Below are 18,803 nucleotides of genomic sequence, written 5' to 3'. Positions count from 1 at the left end.
ATGGATTTCAATACCTCGAGTTTCGCGATCTTCGAGTTTAGCGCTATACCTTCGGAATGAAGCAAGCGCGAAACTCGAGAGGGTACTGTATAAATAAATAAATAAATAACACGGTGATATGGGCAACAGTGACAAGCTATTGGCGTGAATACACTTTCCAAAAGGATGAATCCACCTGTGCCATGAGGTAACAAAAATTTATCATTAGTCCTGCCTGGTAACCGAGAGGGAAGTGAGTTTACCTGTGCTGGGGACGCTGGCAACGGAACACACTTACCGACTGCAGGGGCGAGACGAGACCGGCGTGTTCCGAGCACCACCGATTAGGCAAGACGTGTGGTGAGTGTGTAGCATGTGTGGTGTGTGTGGTGAGGAGTTCGTGGGTGGGTGGTGGGTGGGGAATGAAAGGACAGGTATGAGTAATGAGTACGTGGGGCTAAGAGAAGGAGTTGGATTTTTTTTTCTCTCTCGCAACGGGGTTTTGTTTTGGTATAGAGAATGTGGTACTGTTTCGAACGCCGTGTTGTAGGTTTGTGTTGTGTTCTGTTGTTGTGTGGTATCGTCTCTGTGTCATGGTGATTTTTATTGTTACTCTTCGCAAGCTGTCACTGTTCTGAAGCTGTCACTGTCAGTCTCTCCCTATAACCGTCACTATCAATCATTGCCCAAAACTGTCACTGTCCATCGCTGCACAGAACTGTCACTATCAATCTATTCGTTACTGGGTTGAAGGGGTACTGTCATTACTGTCCTGTCGCTGCCTTGAACTGTCACTGTCGTGCGTAGTCACTTTATATGTCACTATCCTAAACCGTAACTATTTCGAAACGCCACTATGTCCCAACCTGTCACTTTCCCTTCCTGTTACTGTCCTTGATTAACCGACTTTCTTAAACTCCCATGACTTCAAATCGTCACTTTTAAGCTTCGTCAATGTACAATACCTTTCCGCCACTTTCTCCGTTGTCTGATCTGACCTTCACTACTACGGATTCTGGTCTGCTCTCATCGTCCTATTATGAAATGCATGCTTTCACTGCCCTCTTTTCCACCCCACTGCTTGTCGCCTCCCCACATTCCCGTTGTCATTCCATATGCCTATCATGTTATACATAGTCACTTTAGCCAGTATTTTAGGTCCCCTCCGAGCTAGTGCACTTGCTAGCGATAGAGGATTCGATCGCGCTCCAGGACAAACCTGGATAAAAACAGCAACCTTATCCCACATCTGGATCGAAAAGAAACCAGGCTGCACTAGAACCACATGAACCCAATGAAGCAGGAAGGAACACGTCTGGCAGCTCCGCGCCCTCCCACGGATCACTCTCACACACACCCAGCTCATTCCTGGTACTGGTACCGAAAACTCAGGTACCGTTAGTACCGGTACATACAAATAAATTTCCTGTAAAGAAAACTCTCTCTCTCTCTCTCTCTCTCTCTCTCTCTCTCTCTCTCTCTCTCTCTCGCGCGCACTCTGCCAGCCGTACTGAGCGGACGTGTGGTAGCTCTCTCCCGACCCGTTCGCAGAGTCAGGTCAAATGCCGCCAGCAGCACGGTTCCCCTGTTTGACTTGCAGGAGGGAGTTCACGAAGGACTTCCTCAACCAGGAAAATGGTGATTACACTGTATGTTTTTTCTGTGAAACTGAACACAAGGTAAGTGTTAAGTTAGAGGCAATAGATAGCAAGGTACAGTTTCTGGAGGGTGTGTTAGGTTTGGATGTAGCTAGTGTCGGGGAGAGTGAGTTTAAGGTAGTTGAAAAGGTAGAGAGGTTGGAAGATAGAGTAGGTGAGGTAGAGAAGAAGGTAGGTACCTTAGATTCCTTCCAGCAGGTTAGAAAAGGGAGTAAGGCTGTAGCAGCAGATGTTAGTTACATTGGTGTCGTGACGAGGAACAGGTTCCAGGTGTTAGGAGACCAAGTTGAGAGCGATCCTGGCATCGTTCTTGTCGGTGATAGTTTAGTTAGACAGCAGGACCAGGAGTTTTGTACGAAGGGAGCGAGGCGGAGGCATGTAGTTTTTCCTGGACGTAGAATTGAGTATGTAGCTGAGAAGGTTGACGACTTAGTCGTCACTACCTCACAAAGGAACACAAAGGAAGAACAAACAACAGCAGACCTGCTGGTCCTTACGAGGTTGTTTGTGACAAGCTACACTAACTATCTAATCAAAGGTGGAAGATGAAGGACAGCAAAGGCGAAGGCTCCTCCCCACCCCCCCCCATCCCTCCAGCCAAAGCTGGCAGGAAAGGAAAAAGAACCATGCAGCATGGAAAAACTGCATGGAATTTATGTAGGAAAGAGGAAAGAACTACCATTACTGCTACCACTAACCGGGCAATAAAAGCGGACAAGGACACCAGTATTCGAAAGAACTTAACGTTATTACGACAATGAGTAATATCTTAGTTGCTGGTTGGATTCAAAACACTTGTCTAATCTATTCTTGAAGGCCGTAACTGTTGTACTATCAACGGCATCACAAGGTAGAGAGTTCCAAACATTAACAACTCGATTGAAGAAGAAGTGTTTAGCTTCGTGCGACGAGAATCTTTTACCACTTATCTTCAAATTGTGATTTCTTCTTGTTCTATTTGATCGATCAATTGTAAAGTAATCTTCCGCATTAATATCACTGAATCCTTTGAACATTTTAAACACTTCTATTAGATCGCCTCGCATTCTTCGTTTTGATAGGCTGAATAAATTTACTTCTTTAAGCCTTTGTTCATATGACAAATTTCTCAACCTAGGAATCATCTTTGTTACTCTTCGTTGGACCCGTTCCAACTTTTCTATGTCTTTTCTGTAGTAGGGAGACCAAAACTGTACACAGTACTCTAGACGGGGTCGAACTAACGAATTATACAGTTTTAATATTACTTTTTCCGATTTATTATTAAAGACTCGTCCGATGAAGCCAACCAATTTGTTTGCAGTTTTAACTACCTCTGAACAATGCTGACCGGGCTTTAAATCGCTTGATATAGTGATTCCAAGATCCTTTTCTTTACTTACTGCAGATAGTTGTTGGCCATTCATTACGTACCGAACGCGATTGTTATTTTTTCCGATGTGCAACACTTTACATTTCTCAACGTTAAATTTCATTTGCCATTGATTGGCCCAACGTGCAAGTCGATCTATATCTGATTGTAAAGCTTCTTCGTCGAGTATCGCAGTTACTTTACTAGCAATTTTTGTGTCATCAGCAAATTTTGATACTTTGCAAATGAGCCCATCATCGATATCATTAACATAAATTAAGAAGAGCATGGGGCCAAACACTGATCCTTGAGGTACGCCGCTTTTGACATCGAGCCAGTTAGATGTAACACCGTTTAGAGGAGACAGTGTTTATTTACCTGGTCGGAACAAACAATGTTGTTAAAGGTAGGTCAGAGGAGGTTCTAGATAAGTACAGGAAGTTTGTCGGGAAGTTAACGGACAGCAGGCGGCGTTCAGTTGTGTGTGGATTGCTCCCTCGGCATGATGTTAGTTCCCTCATTCTCAGTAGAATGCTGGGGATTAACGAACGTGTCAGGGATCTGTGTAGTCGTGAGGGAGTCATGTTTGTGGACGTCTGGGATCATTTTATTCATAACAGGAGCTTGTTTGCTAACGATGGACTTCACCTAAATTGTGTAGGCAAGGCGAGGCTGGTCCGAGTGTTGGATGAGGAAGTTTTGAAAGAGTTAAAGAAAAGTCAGGTACAGCGGGAACGAGGTGTGGAAACTTCCGGCTTGGCTGGGAGTGGGAGGAGTCTTCAGTCAGACGGTGAGGTCCACGGAGGTAGGAGTGTCAGGTCTCAGGTGAGGGAGGAAGTACAGGTGTGTAGTGCTCAGGAGGACGTCAGGTCGTTGGACCCCCAGGTGGGGGATACTGAGGTAGCGGTCAGGTCAACAGCCACACAGGTGAGGGGCAATGAGGTAGCGGTCAGGTCGCCAGACCCCCAGGTGGGGGATACTGAGGTAGCGGTCAGGTCAACAGCCACACAGGTGGGTGGTGAGGTAGAGGTAGTTGTAGATAATCGGGTCTGACGCACTATTCCAGTGAATCGACAGTTGATATATGGCGCACACTCGGCGAATAAATTAAACATCTTCTATGTAAATGCCCGTAGCATTATTCAGAAGCGTAGCCACTTGATAATTCATGCAATTACTGAAAAACCCGACTTCATTTTGATCACAGAAACATGGCTAAATACGCGTGACAAGCATCAGTTAAGTGAAGTAGCTATCAATGGTTACAACGCTTTTGTTAAGTGTCGTCTTCACAAAAAAGGTGTAGGTGTAATAATATATGCTAAAAGTAATTTAGAAGTCATTCAGCTTAACACAACCGAAACAGAGGCTTATGATTCATTGTATGTACAAGCGACGATCCATAATGAAAAGTATGTTCTGGGCGTAATTTACCGACCTCCTAAATCAAATGAAGACATTGATGGAAATCTCTACGCAGAGATAAATAAAATTATCAGAAACAGAAATGCAATAATATGCGGCGACTTCAATAACCCCTCTGTTAACTGGTCTGCACTATCTGCCGACAGGGAAGGAACTAGATTATTAAATTTTGCGCAAGATACATTTCTTTATCAAACAGTTACCGCGCCGACGCGAGGAAATAACATTCTGGATTTAGTCTTCACGACCGACAACCACCTCATAACCGCGTGTGAGGTAGGCGAGCCATTTGCAAGCAGTGACCACAATATAATCAGATGCGTTTTAAATATTGAAACAAAAGCACGAGCAAACTCGCTCTTAATACCTAATTATAGTAAAGCAAATTTTATGGACCTAAAAAGAGAACTGGCTTCAGTAAATTGGAATCATTTGCTCAACAACGTCAGCGTTTAAGAAATGTATAATCGTATTACTGCACAAATCACTGCGAATGTAAATAAATTCATTCCACTCAAGCCACGAAGGACTGATAATCAAAAACCGTTGTGAATGAATAATTACCTACAAAAAATCATCGTCGAAAAAACAAAACTGTATAAACAATATAAGTTGTCACATAATTCACAGGATCATACTAATTACATCAATGTCAAGAGAGAGTGCGAAAGGAAAATCAGAAAACAGAAACGCGAATATGAGATGAAAATATCACTCGATGCTAAGAAAAATCCCAGGTTATTTTTCAGTTACATAGGAAACAAAAAAACTGTTAAAAATAATATCGGCCCACTACTATTAAGTGGCAATACGATACTACTAGCTGCTAGGTGAACAGGGGCTACACGTGAAAGAAGATAAACCCAACTTATTTTCACCTGGCCGGGGAATTGAACCCCGGTCCTTCTGGCTGTGAGGCAGACGCTCTATCCACTGAGCTACCGGGCCGTGTGTGTGTGTGTGTGTGTGTGTGTGTGTGTGTGAACTTGGACGCCAAGGCCTTCCCCGCCACACTCGATCTGCTCCATCTTTTGGTAGGCAGTGTGTGAGTGCTTGAAGACCATCGCGGCGAGGGTGCATTGCCAGTAGCCGTCGCTACGCATCCCCCCCGCTCTGCCCTATGGATCATAGGCGGAGGACTTGAGCGCCAAGCTTTTCCCCGCCACATTCGATCTGCAGTACGTGCAGTGTGTGTGTGGGTGTGGACTATCGAGTTAGTAGCCGTCGCAACTCACTGCCCTTTATACCTACGCGGAGAGTGTGTGTCTGTGTGCGTGTGGACTTCGGCGCCTAGGCCTTCCTCGCCACACTCAATCTGCAGAGAAGTGCGTGTGTATGTGTGTGTGAAGGTGAACTATTGCACCGAGGCCTCTCATCCCGGTCCTTCTTCTTCCTGCCCATATAGGAGAATTGGAGCAGTGTTTGTTTTTGGCACCCTGGCTTACAACCCCCCCCCCCCTCCCCTTCTCCTCTAGTTGGTTGAAGGCCAAGTTTCGCCGATCCTGCCTCCTGGAGTTGGTTACGCCCCCTTCCCTTACCACCCTTCTCCTTTCGCGGGTAGAAGGCGATGGTTTTGTACTTCGGCGTCCTCGTGCACTCCGAAGCTTCAGCGCTTCGCCACTACCTCCCTTTCCTGCCTGTGGGCGGTGTTGGCCCTGTTGGGTGCGTTTGACGCTCTCCTCCCACCCCTCCCTTTTCCCCGTCCACTGGTTGAGGGTAGGGTGCCTGTGTTCGGTGCTTTTTCTTTAACGAGGCGTCACCGCTAATTCCCCTTTCAAACCGTTGACCGGCCTTAGGGAGTCTGACCTAAACCACCCTCCCCCTCCTCTCCCTCGTTGGCTGAGGAGAAGGGGTGAGTTTTGGTTACCTTTAGTTTGGAGCTTCGACACCCTGCACCTCGCCTGCTGCCCAGAGCGAGTGTTAGTGTTTACCGCTCCTCTTCACCCTCTTTTCGGTGAAAAATAAAAAGGGTGTTTCACGTTTGTTGTGGGGAGTGAGGCAACTCGTTGTTTCATCCCTTTCCGCTGGCGAAAGGATAAGAGGTTTGGGTGTTTTTTTGGGGGGCTGTTTGGGCCTTTTCGGAGCTTCACGGCCTCGCCCTTACCCTCTTTCTCTGCCTTCCGGTCAGAGTGCGGGTCTGAACGACGTGCTTCGTGACTTTTTTGACGCCTACTCTGCTCTGTCAGCGAGAGGTGGAGTGGATACGCGTGTTTATGGCGCTGGGGGGCCCTTGTGTCAGAGTCGGCGTTACTTTTCACTTTCTCCCGGCCCGTCCTTGTCTTCCTTCCCAGGAATGGAGCAGTGCACGGTGTTATTTGGCGCACGGGTTTACAACCCTCCCCCTCCCCCTTCTCCTTCCGCCTGTTGAAGGCAGGGAGCTGTGGTCTGGGCCTTGTGCTTTTTGGACCCGCCGCTTTGCAGCCACCTCCCTGTTCTCTTCTGGTCAGGGTGAAGGATGGAGTGACGGTTCATGGCCTTTTCGTCACTCCATGCGGGTCTTCTACGTGTCCTCCTGGTAGTCAAGAGCCCTTCCCGTGTGGCATGGCGTAGGGGGAGGGCCTCTGGGTCTCCTCCCTCCTCCTCCTCCCCAGTTGGTCCCCCGCTCCTACCCGCCTGTTCTGGGCCACCTTCTGGCCCTCCGCCCCCCCCCTCCCTCTCTGCTTTATCGCCGATAGGTAGAGGGTGTGTGCGCGCGGTTCTTAGCGTAGGGGGAGAGGAGTTCGTGGCCGTTTCTACCTCCCGGCCCTTCTCTACCTTCCTACCATGATAACATAAGAACATAAGAACGTAAGGAGTCTGCAAGAGGCCGGTTGGCCTATACAAGGCAGCTCCTGTACACTCAACCCCACCTTACCTCACCATCTAATGGGTAGGCGGTGGCCGAAGTGATAGCGTACTGGACCCACATTCGCCGCGTGATGGACGACGCGGGCTCGAATCCTCACGCTACCACTCGGATTTTTCGGTCACCGCCGAGTGGCTTAAAACTACCCACATGCTGTCCTGAAGACCTCCCATCAACCCGGACTCTAGAGGAAGCCGTCCAAGCGAATCAAGTACGAGTTCCGGGGGGCAGCATGAGCCAATGCAAGATGGCGCCACTATTAACACTCGCCTGCGCCAGAACGGGCTGGGCCGACCATCAGGCCCCACCTGGAAGAAGCCTTGGGCCGACCATCAGGCCCCACCGGGAAGATGCCTACCGGCGCAATAGGCAACAACGTAAAAAAAAAAAAAAAAAAAAAAATCCATGGCTTTATCTAACCTCTTCTTGAATGTATCTATGGTATTGGCACCCACAACATGGCTCCCAAGCCTGTTCCATTCGTACACCACTCTATTGGTGAACCAATTCTTGCCTATGTCTTTGTTGAATCTGAATTTGTCTAACTTAAAACCATTGCCACGCGTCCTACCTGGCTCTTTCACTCTCAAAATTTTATTGACATCCCTTTTATTAAATCCCTTCATCCATTTATAGACTTCGATCAAGTCTCCTCGCAACCTTCGCCTTTCTAGAAAGTGTAGATTTAACTGCTTCAGCCTGTCTTCATAAAGCAAGTTTCTCACCCCCTGAATCATCTTTGTCATTCTCCTCTGTACAGATTCTAACATCTTGATATCCATTTTATAATAGGGGGACCAGAACTGAACTGCATAATCGAGATGAGGTCTAACTAGTGCTAAGTAAAGTTTGAGGATGACTTCAGCGCTCCTATTGCTCACGCTCCTTGAGATGAAACCTAGTACTCTGTTTGCCCGATTTTTAGGCTGAATGCATTGAGCCCTAGGACGGAGGTCAGCGCTCACTAGGACTCCTAAGTCTCTCTCACGCCCAGACCTGCTTAGAGGAGCTTCACTGTTCCTGCCACTCATCTCTGCATGGTGGTCAGGGTGGGCGGTGGTGTGGGGTACTTCGCGGTTCCTTCGATGTTCCTTCTCGCCCCCTCTCCCTTCCCCGTCTTTAATGGGTTGAAGGCGAGAAGTTAGGTGTTCGACCCTTCTTGCCTTTCGGAGCTTCGCCGTTTCTCCCCTTTCTTCCATCTCGGCCCGTTGGTCATGATGTGCATGGGTCAGGGTGCGGTGCTTAGCTACCCCCTCCCACTTCTTCCGTTGGAGGTGAGGACGTGTTGAGTTTGCGGCGTTTTCGTTCGTGCCTTCCAGGGCTGCGACGCTACCCCCCATCTCTGCCTGCTGGTCAGAGTGCGGGACGGAATGCTGTGCTTCGCGGCTCCTTTGACACGCCTCTTCGCCTTCCCTGCCCTCTCCCCTTCTCGTTCGCGGGTTGAGCGCAGGGTGACGGTGTCCGAAGTTTAGTGTTTATTGGGGCGTCGCCCCCACTTCCCCTTTTCTGTCCGTTGACCGGCTTGAGGGAGTGTGCCATCAGCCCCTTCCCCCTTCTCCTCTCCCTTCGCTGGCTGAGGGAAGGGGTGAGTTTCGGCGACTCGTAGTTTTGGTGCTTTGACACCCTAGAGGTCCTTCCGCTTCCACCCCTTCCGTCCTCAGGGATGGTCGCAGTGGTGTTTTTTCCGTGTTTTTTTCCTGGAAGTTTGTTGGGTCCGTTTGACAGTCTGGTACTGTTCTTCGTCCGCTGACAGGACTAGTCACCCTCTCCTCTTCCCCTCGTGATCATGGACTCGGATTACGACTTCCATGAGGCTCTGGGCGGGGCAAGAGTTGTGGTCCTTTCCCCGCCTGCTACCCTCTCTCCGGCTCCGTTCTCTGTTATCTGCAGGCATTAGCCTTGCCTGGTTGTCTCCGGGATCCTCCTCCCTCCGATGGGGCCATCGACAACTCCACCGCAGTTTTTCACCGCTACATCTCCCCCCCCCCCCCCTCCCCCTTCGTCGGACGGGGGTCTGCGGCAGGAGTCCTTTTGCGTTCTACCAGAGGCGACTCAACCTCAGTTCTACTCACCGCTGGGTGTTGGTATGCTGTCGCCGCTCCTCGGTCGATCTTAGATTCCGGGGCCTGGCCTCCTCCTCCCACCTCTGCCAGTTGGCTGGAGTGTTGGATGCAGTGCGGTGATGAGTGTTTTTCTTTCGCCGCTCCTGGCTTCAGGAGTTTCGCTACTTTCTACCACTGGCGGTTGGCCGGAGTGAAGGATACACAACGGCGTTGCGTGGCCTTTTCGCCGCGCTCCTCCTTGGCCGTTCTTGGCTTCCGGAGCCTCACTACTTCTGCTCCTTCTGTTGTTTGGCCATAGTGAAGGACACAGTGCGGCGATGCGTGGCTCTTTCACCGCTCCTCCTCGGCCGTTCCCGGCCTCCGGTGTTTTGCTACTTCCTCCCACCTCTGTCGGATGGTCAGAGTGAGGGATAGAGTGCGGCGATGTGTGGCTCTCTTGTCGCTCCTCCTCAGCCGTTCCCGGCTACGGAGTTTTTGTTACTCCCTCCTACCTCTGTCGGGTGGTCGGAGTGAGGGATAGAGTGCAGCGATGTGTGGCTCTTTCGCCGCTCCTCTTCGGTTCCTGGCTTCCATAGCTTCGCCTCCTCTTCCCACCTCCGTCGGGTGGTCGGAGTGAGGGATAGACTGCGGCGATGAGTGGCTCTTTCACCCCTCCTCCGTGTTTTATCGTGGCTTTCGGGCCGTTGCCACCACCTCCACCCATCCCTGTCGGATGGTCGGAATCACGGGAGGAGGGCGGCCACTCGTGGCTCTTTATGTCGAGCCTCCTAGGTTCTTTCATGACTCCGAGGGTTTCGCCGCCACGTCTCTTCCTCTTCGGATGGTCGGAGTGAGAGACAGTGTGGTGTTTAGCGGCTCTTTCGCTGCTTTCCTTCAGCTTTTCTGGCTTTTGGAGCTTCGCTGTCGCCTCCCTTTTCGGTTTACTGGTCGGAGTGACGGCGGGAGAGCGGTGCTTCAGGCGCTTTCACTACGCTTCCTCGGCCCTTCGCGCCTTTCAGAGGTTCACCGCCCCCCCCCTCCCCTCCCTTTCCCCCTGCTACTTTCACTGGGTAAAGGTGGACGAGCTGGGTTTTTTGGCTTTTGCGACTTATGAAACTTCCCTGAGGTTTCTTTTCTCTGCCTGCTGGTCGGCGTTTTCTCGTGCCCATTCGTAGGCCATTCAGGGGCCATTCGTGGCTCTTGGAGCTTCACCGCTACCTTCCTTCTGTCAGCTTGTCGGAGTATGCAGTGAGGCGATTCGTGACTACTTCGCCGCTCTTCTTGGTGTATTGAAGAGCTTCGCCGCTACCTTTCCTCGCTGTCTGCTGGACGGAGTGAGTTAGGGAGCGCGACGTTTTCATGGCTGGTTCGCTAACATTGTGAGGGAGGAAGCACGATTATTCGTCGTTTTTTTGCCGAACAGCTTGCTCTCTTGGGGCGTTTCACTGATAGTGGAGACAGATCGAGGAGTGTTTTTTGTTTACCCCCTCCCGTTTCACGGTCATGACTCCCTTTTTCTGGCCAGTCAAAATTCTTCTCCGTGTAGCTCAGGGCTAGTTCTAGTTCTAGTTCTAGTTCCGTGGTCACTAGCTCTGGCCCTTGCATGCCCTGTGGCTTTTTGCATGGCTTTTTTCAGCCGGAGGAGGGCGCGGCTCGCTACTTCTGGCTAGAACCCTTCTTCCCGAGAGAAGCGTTCCTCGCCTAGCTCGGGAGGGCAGTCGCTGACCTATAGAAGGGCTTTTAGTAAAGGAGGCCCTCTGACAGGAACTCCTTTTTCCTCGTGACCCTGACTGTTCCACTCAGGTTTGGTTGGGATTTAGGTCTGCTTCGACGTTCGGTTTTTTCCTCCGCCTCAGCCATTCGCGGCTTCTGGAGCCTCGCTCCCGTCTCCCCTTCCTGTGGACGGGTCGGTGAACGGAGAGAGGGCGGGAATTCGTCGCTCTTGCAGCGCCTCCCAGGCTTTTCGTGATTTCTGACACCTCGCTGTACTACCTCCCGTCTTGTCGCCTGGTCGGAGTGACGGATGCAGTGACGTGTTTTAGGATGCTTTCGCCCCCTCCTTTCACCTCTGTCGGTTGGTTGGAGTGATGGTTGCAGTGCGGCGATGCGAGGCCCTTCTGCCGCTCCCCGGCGTTTTCTGGGATGTGGCGTTTGTTTCTCAGCTCACTTTTGTTTCGCGTGTTATTCTTTGAACTTATGGGCGTCTTGAGCAGTTGTCTTCCCTCTCCCCTCGTGGATAGGGGGCTTCTTGCCCCTTCGCCAAGTGGTAGGTAGCAAGTGCACTAGCTCGGAGGGGACCTAAAATGACGGCTTTGAGGTACGAAAAGCCTATTTTTGGGTCCACGAAAGAGCTAATGCACGCCTTCGGCTTCCCACCCTTCCTTCCCTACCAAGTTCTAAGCCCCCAGTCCCCGGGGAGTTCTGCTGTGGGATGGGAATGAGCTGGGTGTGTGAGAGAGTGATCCGTGGGAGGGCGCGGAGCTGCCAGACGTGTTCCTTCCTGCTTCATTGGGTTCATGTGGTTCTAGTGCAGCCTGGTTTCTTTTCGATCCAGATGTGGGATAAGGTTGCCGTTTTTATCCAGGTTTGTCCTGGAGCGCGATCGAATCCTCTATCGCTAGCAAGTGCACAAGCTCGGAGGGGACCCAAAAATAGGCTTTTCGTACCTCAAAGCCGTCATTTTTAATGTCTCGACACCTCGTTTCGCCTGTCTTAAAAGCCTCCCGTATAGAAGTTGCTGAGATTTTCATAGTGTTTAGTATCCCAGGGATAGTTTTAGGCGACCTCTGCACCATGAAAGGAAAAACACCCATGAAAACCCAGTTACTCATCTTTGTGACCTTGGTGAAAAGTCGTAGTGGGAGCCTGATACGTTTAAAGATATGGATCTTTAACCTTTTATCCCAGTCACTGTCGCTTTGCTATATTATGATTACTCCCATTTTGCTGTGTCTGGTTTTAATACAATCTGCCTCACTTTCTTGCTCGTCCTTGTGTTTGGCTGTCACATGTCGGACTCACCACCAGTCCTCACTTTCACTTACCCTCGCCCTCCTTCACTATCATCTTTCGTATCGTCAACTCTCCCTCCTGTCACCTATACCTTACTCACAATCGCTCAACTCCACTACCCACGTTCGTATTTCTAACTGTTCCTCTCTTTCAGTATCAATACATAAAATAAAAAAGAAATGGCTTGGAATTTCACAAACATTAACGAAGGAACGAACAGAACTTAGCTATATAGAGAGAAAGATTATTATTTATTACAGATTACTGGCAAAATCTTTCCATGATAGAATACATGAAATAACAAAGAAAGGGTTTGGGATTTTTGAAACACAACTAACGAAGGAACTGACTGAACTTAGCTGTAGTTTATTGACAAAATCTTTCCAGACATTCAATATAAGATCACAAAACAACAAAAATCCTAAAACAATAAAAACAATAACATTATAAGATTGCGATCAAAATTTTGTCTAGATAAAACCATAACTTTTACATCTTTCTCAATCATCCTCCACCAAATAAAGAAACAACGCATGCAGACACTTTACATAGAAGAAAAAACAGAGGAAGGAGAAAGGATGCCAGTGACCGTGGGTCCTGTATTGCCCGAAACCTTAAACCTGAAAGAGGAAAAAAAAATTTGTTAGCCTTTTGTGGAGGTCGAATCTTTTCCTAACGGGACTGACAAAGAAAGTGGCTGGTGGAGGCTTAATGAAGGAGTTGATTTACTATGTATTTCAAGGCCCGCGACATATAGTTTTTATTGCAATAGCGTCTAAACTAGGCTTCTGACTGACACGGCATTAAAACACATTGTGTTTTAGACACCGACGTAATTAGGAAAATTATAACCAAGTATCTACTCTGTTTCATTAGGGTAGTTGTCTTACAGACATGCCATCAAAACCTGATCGAAAGGCGAGTCATCAAAAAGACAAATGGCAACTGGGGCACTGGGAGCGGGCTGCTGAGGTGTGTCTACCATGACGTATGGCCGTGACGTGTACTCTTGCCACTCCCCCCAATCATTGACTACAAAATAATGTAAAACGTGTACAGAAATATATTGCTCTGTGATGGAGTTTAAGGATACTGATCCGTGCTTGTGTAGGAATGAATTCATATTCGACTTCAGTTGAGGCTATTACCCTAATACAATTAATTAACAGGAAACCGTACCGCCCCTGCCACCTGGCCATTGATTTACCTAAGAATAGTATCTTATAATGTTATGTCATAATGGTATATATATTGTCGTTTTAGGGTACTTATGATACTATTGGGATAATGAAACCTACTGCATTTATAATAGGCATTTTCTTGGATAACGCGGATTCTTGGAGGTGCATATACATGCGCTATGAAGTCGCCTGATTGAGGAATGGATGGAGGTGATGGGATGCTCATAATTTATTAAGAACAATTATTGCATTGTACATTAATTGCAGCACATAGTAGCTGAGCGATATGACCATGCTTGGCAAAGTCAGTACCCATACAGTAAACAGGAGTGTAACACGAGCACCAGGCAACGATCGCTCACAACCCCGACTACCATCCAACCCCATAGGCCAGTCGATGCTCAGGTGGCAGGGTACAGTTTCCTGTTAATTAATTGTATTAGGGTAATAGCCTCAACTGAGGTCGAATATGAATTCATTCCTACACAAGCACGGTTCAGTATCCTTAAACTCCATCACAGAGCAATATATTTCTGTACACGTTTTACATTATTTTGTAGTCAATGATTGGGGGGAGTGGCAAGAGTACACATCACGGCCATACGTCATGGTAGACACACCTCAGCAGCCCGCTCCCAGTGCCCCAGTTGCCATTTGCTTTTTGATGACTCGCTTTTCGATCATTTTTTGATGGCATGTCTCTAAGACAACTACCCTAACGAAGCAGAGTAGATACTTGGTTATATTTTTCCTATTTACGTCAGTGTTTGAAACACAATGTGTTTTAATGCCATGCCAATCAGCAACCTAGTTTAGACGCTAATACAATAAAACGATATGTCGCGGGCCTTGAAATACATTTTTTTTTTTTTTTGTAGTCGCCCTTCAGTGTCAGTATCTGTTTTTTACTGTTTTTGATGCATATTGTGAGAAAGCGTTCTGACTTATTAAAGAAAACGTTGTTACTTCTCTATTTGGGCGACTATTTTAAAATTACGGTGTATTAAAACGATAGGCGTAGTACTGTATTCTGCTGTGCTGCATCACTTAACTACTGTATATTTGAAGGCGTGGGCAACAGAGAATTACGAAATGGACATTAAGAAACACACACACACACACACACACACACACACACACACACACTACGTTTTTTTTCTTTTTTTTTGTAATATATGATAATGTTATGCGTAATAGTGCATTATCCTACTGTGCTGCATCGTTTTATTGTAACTGAAAATGTGGACAATAGAGATATACGAGGAGACAAAGTAACACACACACACACACACACACACACACACACACACACACACAGACCGGTAGCTCAGGGGTTCGATTCCCCGACCGGGTGAAGATAAGTTGGGTTTATCTTCTTTCACGTGTAGCCCCTGTTCACCTAGCAGTGAGTAGGTACGCGATGTAAGGCGAGGAGTTGTGACCTCGTTGTCGCGGTGTGTTGTGCATGTGTGAGTGGTCTCAGTCCTACCCAAAGATCGGTCACTGAGCACTGAACTCCTTTCGTAGGGGAACGGCTGGCTGTCTCGAGAGAGCAGACCAAGAGGTGAATTACACACACCTTAATAAAGTCTCTCTTCCCTTCCCACTAGGTAAAGGCTCAGCAGTAGCAGCAGCAGGAGGATCAGCAGGTGGACGGCGAAGATGAAGGCGTTCCTGATGGTGGCGGCGGTGGTGGGGGTGGTGGCGGGGCAGATAAACTTCCCTGGTGAGTGTGTTTGTATGTGTTCAAGTGTGTACGTTTGGTTGTTTTGAGTGTGTATGTCTGTGCGTTTGGATAGTGGGTGCTCAGAGATATGTTGCAGTGACAAACCTATAGACATATCGTTCCACCCTGTTCCTCAGTCTTCATATATACCTCTTCATTCTCCTTCCATCTTTTTTTTTTCGTTCTTTTTCCCTTTTTTTCCATTTCATTCATTTCTCTCTTCACCTTCCTTCGGCTTGCTCCACTTCGTCCTCTTTCTCCTCCGTCTTTTGTTCACTAGGTTGAAACTGGAACAAATCTACATCAACAAACATACAGTATAATAAAAGAAAGCGAAGAAAAGGTTGATACAGTGCATGCAATATTGATACAGATGTCGCTCATTCCATTATTTAGCACAGTCTTTATATATATTATTACTACTACAGAGAGAGGGGACCTTTTTTTAATACTTTCAATGTTTCCTCTTGTTAGGCGGCGTCTGTGGCGGCGGCGGCGGAGGCGGCAGAGTAGGCGGCGGCGGCGGGGCATGTGACTGTCAGCCCATCTCCGTCTGTGCCATCTCCTTCGATTCGGTGAGTGAAGGATAAAAGAAAGTCCACTTCATATTTTTTTTCTGGTGAGAGAATAGACGGATAGACGGATGGAGAGGCTAGACCAGTAGTTCTTAAACTCTTTACTACCGCGCCCCCTCTATGAACGGGTCTTTCCCCCCACGTCCCCCTTGCATATTAATTAGCCCACACTCTTGCTAATTGAAAAGAAAGGAAGACATGTTGTTCAAACCTTTTCGCCTCTCTTCCTCTACACCTCTTCATACTCCCTTCATTTCCCTTTCAGCTTCAAGCCAACTGTCAGCTCGGTGATGGCAGTGAGGGCGTGTGCTGTCCCAAGGAATCCGCTGCTTCCGGCGGCGGTAAGTGACTCTTCCTTCCCTTAACCTGCAAGCCTCCCGCTGAGTAATATTACTTTCTGTTAGAGCATATCGTCTTTGAGTCACATCAAAGCCTCGAAAACGACATACTAGATGAACACTTGTGTTGTACCCTTTTTGGAAATTCTTCTCTAAATAATAATAAAAAAAAATGACTATCCTTATCCTCTTTTGGTCTTACGTGCGGTTGTTGTGTCTCATAGCGGCTGCCAGACTCGCGGCCTCCGCCGGGGCCGAGGCGGGCATGGTCAACGTGAATGTAAGGACGCAGTTCGATGAGCCGCTGGTGCCAGTGTCCCAGAGCGAGTTGGCTGCGGCGAGTCAGGCGGGCATCGCAGCGGTGAGCAGCCTGGCCTCCCTGGAGCAGAGCTTGGTCCAGTGAGTGACGTCTTGGGCTGACTTCTCATTCAGTACATTCAATTAGACACGTATAGCATAACTCCTCCCTCCCTTGCATCACACGTATAGCATAACTCTTTCCTCCCTCGCATCACACGTATAGCATAGCTCTTTCCTCCCTCGCATCACACGTATAGCATAACTCTTTCCTCCCTTGCATCACACGTATAGCATAACTCCTCCCTCCCTTGCATCACACGTATAGCATAACTCTTTCCTCCCTTGCATCACACGTATAGCATAACTCCTCCCTCCCTTGCATCACACGTATAGCATAACTCTTTCCTCCCTTGCATCACACGTATAGCATAACTCTTTCCTCCCTTGCATCACACGTATAGCATAACTCTTTCCTCCCTTGCATCACACGTATAGCATAACTCTTTCCTCCCTTGCATCCATCACACGTATAGCATATCTCTTTCCTCCCTTGCATCACACGTATAGCATAACTCTTTCCTCCCTTGCATCACACGTATAGCATAACTCTTTCCTCCCTTGCATCACACGTATAGCATAACTCTTTCCTCCCTCGCATCACACGTATAGCATAGCTCTTTCCTCCCTTGCATCACACGTATAGCATAACTCCTCCCTCCCTTGCATCACACGTATAGCATAACTCTTTCCTCCCTTGCATCACACGTATAGCATAACCCCTTCTTCCCTTGTATCATTTCCCTATCACTCTTTCACTCTCTTCCCTTCCTGACTCCACACTTGTGCCATTACCAGGGCGAACAGATTCGTGAGTAGGGGAACACCGGCGTCGGGTCATCTGCAGCAGTCACGCATCAGCCAGGAAGCAAGGGACATGGACAAGAGGGCCTGGGCCATCGTGCAAGCCTCTACCACCGTGATGAACGAGTGAGTATTGGCACGGCCTTCTATATAGAAGGCCTGAGCGATGGGCCGTGACGTCATCAACCTTGGTCATCTCTCTCGCTCCGTCCTCTCCTTCGCTCTGTCAGCCATGGTGCTACGTATTATACAATAATTTATAAATGCTTTCCCAGGCCTTTATAAGTGAATAATATATAAGATAGTAATTCTTCCTTAACTTAAATATAATTAGTTCTTTACCATTTATTAGTTGTCACTTGTCACTCACATAGTTTTATATTAACATCAGCAATTCATTGCAACTACCTTGGCATAAAATTCTAGATTCTATAATTTATTGTCCAAGGCTAGTCTCATCGTAAATGGAGTTACACAAGTAACTTTACAATATAGATATCAAATGATAGAATACTTTTGTCATTACATGTTTCATTTAGAGTATGATTAGTGACTTTAATTATAACACACACACACACACACACACACACACACACACACACACACACACACACACAAAACATGAGGCATTAAATCAATCACAAGCTGCTCCGTGACTCCCAGCTGATCGATATTACCATTAGGAGGAGGCGGCGGCTGAATCAACAGAGTGACGGCGTCGCGTTCAGGAGGACGCGAGCTCAATCCCCGCCCGGTGCCACCGAGCTGGGATTTTTCAGCCGCCGCCGAGTTGCTTAAAACTACCTACATGCTGTTCAGAAGACCACCTATCAACCCGGACTCTAGATTCTAGGATTAAAGATAAGCTCCGGGAGGGGAGCATGAGCCAATGCAAGATGGCGCCACTATAAACACTCGCCTGCGCCAGAACGGGCTGGGCCGACCATCATGCCCCACCGGGAAGAAGCCTTGGGCCGACCATCAGGCCCCACCGGGAAGAAGCCTTGGGTCGACCATCAGGCCCCACCGGGAAGAAGCCTACCGGCGCAATAGGCCGCGACGAAAAAAAAAAATAAGGAACTCATTATGTTGTAGCTATCAACTGCTATGATACCCCACTTTCTTTGTTGTTCCGTACGATTATTTTGTTTATTATATCAACGTCATTCAGAAATAATATGAATAATGGGAAATAGTAAACACTGATATTAAGATTCAACGGACAGCATGCCGCCCCCCCTTCCTCCCTTCCTCCCTCGGGTGTGCTGCCGGCGCGTTCATATTTAAAATTAAATGTGAAGGCCGGGTAACTTCTAAACCGTTGCAATAAATATATTTCACTGTTGAACATTTCTGACTTAGAATGACTTTATCTCTCATTATAGAAAATGTGACGACCTGTAGCGGGAGGTTTGCACTGGCCCTGCATAAGGCAACCTACGGCCATACATTGATGCCCCTAATATTACATTCTAATAAAACCTGACATGCACTGGAATATCAGCAATTA

The 18,803-nt window shown here is 48.1% G+C and overlaps 1 protein-coding gene across 6 annotated transcripts in view; it reads left to right on the top strand.

The window, feature by feature from the left end:
- Positions 1–314: 314 nt before the first annotated feature.
- Positions 315–18,803, top strand: part of LOC126999865 (chorion peroxidase-like) — a 68,900-nt gene continuing 50,411 nt past the window's right edge. For 3 of the 6 annotated variants that reach the window (XM_050862968.1, XM_050862972.1, XM_050862976.1), the window contains exons 1-2: positions 315–339; positions 15,104–15,219. In XM_050862968.1, coding sequence (XP_050718925.1) covers positions 15,156–15,219 — 64 coding nt within the window. In that variant the 5' untranslated portion in view covers positions 315–339; positions 15,104–15,155. Of the gene's footprint in view, positions 340–15,103; positions 15,220–15,698; positions 15,795–17,257; positions 17,420–18,803 lie in introns of those variants that run through there. The other 3 variants (XM_050862980.1, XM_050862978.1, XM_050862979.1) reach the window with 3 other exon arrangements.

Source organism: Eriocheir sinensis, chromosome 17 (assembly GCF_024679095.1).
Source record: "Eriocheir sinensis breed Jianghai 21 chromosome 17, ASM2467909v1, whole genome shotgun sequence".
Classification (NCBI taxonomy): domain Eukaryota; kingdom Metazoa; phylum Arthropoda; class Malacostraca; order Decapoda; family Varunidae; genus Eriocheir; species Eriocheir sinensis.
Note: the sequence above shows the minus strand (reverse complement) of the source record. Positions and strands in the feature narration are given on the sequence as shown.